The following is a 3,005-nucleotide window of genomic DNA, read 5'->3' as shown; positions in this document are numbered from 1 at the left end:
TCGATGTTATCGTTATTGATCATTCGGTTTTAAAGTGCACCAAGACCCAGTGGAGACTAGGGTCCTCGGTGATGCACGAATCTTTTCCCAGAAAAAAAACTCCTTTCAGTGGAGATCTTTAAGGAAATGATCGCATCCCCAGATCCAGAAATGGGATATTGTGCTGTGCTGCAGTGATCGATTATTGACGAAAGTGCACGGAGATATTAAAATTGTGACCCATCAGAAGAGTTGCCTTTAGGGAGTTTTTCGATCAAAATTCTTACAATCCTTTTACTTGTGATTGTATGTGACCGTGTGGCTGTGTGTGGCTCAAGAATCTACCTGTGTGTCTAATGTTTCATGGTGGTCTTGTGCGAAATATTCCCGTAAACTCTTCTGTAGAGGTCCATCCGTTTCGACAGTTCGACGGCAGTGTAGTTCCGAGAATCGGAGCTGCTACCGAAGATACCTTCTTTAGAAATGTGCATTTTCTTTTTCTCTTCCTTTTTAGTTTAAGTCAGTGGCATTCAGCGGACTTATAACTTGAGTCAGATCAGCAAGAGCAAAACCCTTCGAAATCGAAACGAAGGAAAGCAAACAAGTGGTGATACTCGGCTTCCTTCCCTCGGTCGCACAGAGGAAAGCGATCTTGAATCGAGAGAAAAGTGCCACAACCAGTGTTTGTGCCAGAAGGTCGCACCGACAAAAAGGAAGGGAAGGAAGAAACCCGGAAGTCCGAAGAGGATTTAGTGATATAAGAGTTTTTGAGTTTCTACGAGTTTTCTGTTAAGTTTGTTACTTCTATTTGTTGTGTGCATTGAGAAAAGTTCGGCGAGAAAAGCCAGTTCACCAATCGACTCGATCAGTGCTGCGTGTGCATTCTGGATTGAAGGATGCAACGACCAAATCCTAACCAACCACCGTTCCAGCTGCAGCCGCAGCAGCAGCAGCAGCAGCAGCAGCTGGTGCAGCAGCATCAGCAGCAAATGCGGCAGCAATCGTCGATGGTGATGCAACAATCGTCAACGACCATGCAGCAGCAGCACCATCAGCAGCAGCAGCAGTTTGTGAGCCAGGAGTTTTCGCAACAACAGCAGCAGTTTAGCAGCTCGCAGCAAAGCCATATTAGCCGCTCGGAGCACTCCGTGAGCCGTCAAGTGACTCAACAACGAGGTTAGTTGAGCTTGGAACGAATACAAAGCGTGTGAACGATCCTCGTGCTTGTGGACACCAATTACATAACTTGATGTCCAAATGTGACCGTGGGGTGGCGTAGGGATCAGCGAATCTGGAACTCCTTGATTTCTCTGAAGATAATACGCAAAACAACTGCCATAATCGGGTGCAACTTAAGGTTGAAACTCCAGTTCGGTGGCCAAAAAGTGCAGAAATGTGGGCCCCAGTGATCGGGAGACACTGTGACCGATTTCGTCCGCACGACTCGCGAGCAAAGTGCTTCTGTGCGGCCGTGCCGTGCTGGTGCGAAAGTGCTAAAAATATGCTCGCACTGAAAAACGTTATTTTTAGTGACACACGATCGCGCAGTGCAGTGCGTGCGCGGTGCGCAGGATCAGGAATTTCGCTCAAGCAACATCCCACATGCTCGGTTCCACCTCTTCCACTTCTCTCGAAACGTCGCATGAAACTGTGGTGAGGACTGTGGCACGATGCTACCCAGCGTGGGTGTTGCGTGAAATGTCGTTCTTCACGCTGGTCCGCCGGTGAAGAGTGGTGATGGTCCGGCCAGTGGAAAGCAAAGAAAAATACTGCTACAGCTCGCAATCGCCATCTTCTCAAAAGCGATGTAGCAAGAGCGCGGAAGCACTAAGAAGGAGAAGAAATGGCTTATTTTAAGAAAAAGAAGTGTAGTGTCTTGTCGAAAGACGGAAAATAAGAATTCATTTCCGTATGCCACGAACTAACCAGATGTGGGATATTGTACGGTTTCCCTTGCAAAAGGATTCTTCTTTTCGCTCTGTAAGCACAAGTGATGAACTGTCGATAAACTGACCATCAGGATGGAATGGAATGCGTTATCGGCTAATCGACGGCGCGCAAAGGACATGAGTTGAGCAAACGCAGTTGCGTATGCAGTTACTTGCTCTAAGCTGTTCTAGGTCAAGACTAAATTAATCTAGTTCAGTTCCAGTCGTAGCATTGATGACGAGTGTGCAAACCTAGCATAACCATACACGGGAACTGGCATTCATCTCGTCCGAAGTCTCTCTTTTCCACCACACACCGTTTGTATTAAATTTCTTGAGACATTACAAACGCGTGCGTTCGATTTGTACGCCTGTTTGCTATCGACCTGCGGGGCCACTCGTCTTTCATTCGCTTTCCATATTTGGGAGTAAAAGAACCATGTCGTGCATCTGGTGCAGCGTTTCGCGCCCTTCACGCGGCCCAACGCCGCCAGCGCGAGTGATTAGCAATCGCTCGGCCCTTTAATCAGACCCTGCGCACGAATGCAAACCACGTCTCAACCTCAGCATGATTAAACTGAACAGAAACACCCTTTACGAGTGTCGTCCACAGATCTCGGTTAATTTTTTGGACGATCAACGCAGGGAAGGCATTCACTTGAATCACAGTACATTTAGGGGCCTACGGGGAATTTATGCTTCAAGGTTCTATAGTAGATGCGGTTTCGGTTGGCAAGTTCCTTAATAACACCGGAAAAAAGTGATTTACTCACCCTTTTGCTAATCACAGCGCAGCAATCACTTGAGCTGCGTGTCTGCTCAGTGCCAGTCATGTGTTTATCAGTAACCACACGCAATGGTACGATCTTTGAATCGATATTGAATGAAATTTCTTGAATAACCGCCCCATTACCACAAAGCCGTACGAGTGGTTTTTCCATTTCCCCCCCCCCTTCCCTCACTTCCCTCCCCACCTATCGTGCAGGTAGACTTACCCACTGCCCGTGGAAGTGGAAAATTAATGCACAAAACCTTAACAAACTTCTCGGTTTGTGGCGCCTCTCGTAGAGGCACCAGCGCCAGGTGAAAGGCGTTGAA

At 47.6% G+C, this 3,005-nt stretch overlaps 1 protein-coding gene across 2 annotated transcripts in view; it reads left to right on the top strand.

Moving 5' to 3' along the window:
- Positions 1 to 493: 493 nt before the first annotated feature.
- Positions 494 to 3,005, top strand: part of LOC125953705 (titin-like) — a 39,537-nt gene continuing 37,025 nt past the window's right edge. For both annotated transcript variants that reach the window (XM_049683426.1, XM_049683425.1), the window contains exon 1: positions 494 to 1,155. In XM_049683426.1, the coding sequence (XP_049539383.1) occupies positions 876 to 1,155 (280 nt within the window). In that variant the 5' untranslated portion in view covers positions 494 to 875. The remainder of the gene's footprint in view (positions 1,156 to 3,005) is intronic.

Source organism: Anopheles darlingi, chromosome 3, assembly GCF_943734745.1.
Source record: "Anopheles darlingi chromosome 3, idAnoDarlMG_H_01, whole genome shotgun sequence".
Classification (NCBI taxonomy): Eukaryota; Metazoa; Arthropoda; class Insecta; order Diptera; family Culicidae; genus Anopheles; species Anopheles darlingi.
This window is presented reverse-complemented; position numbering and strand designations above follow the sequence as displayed.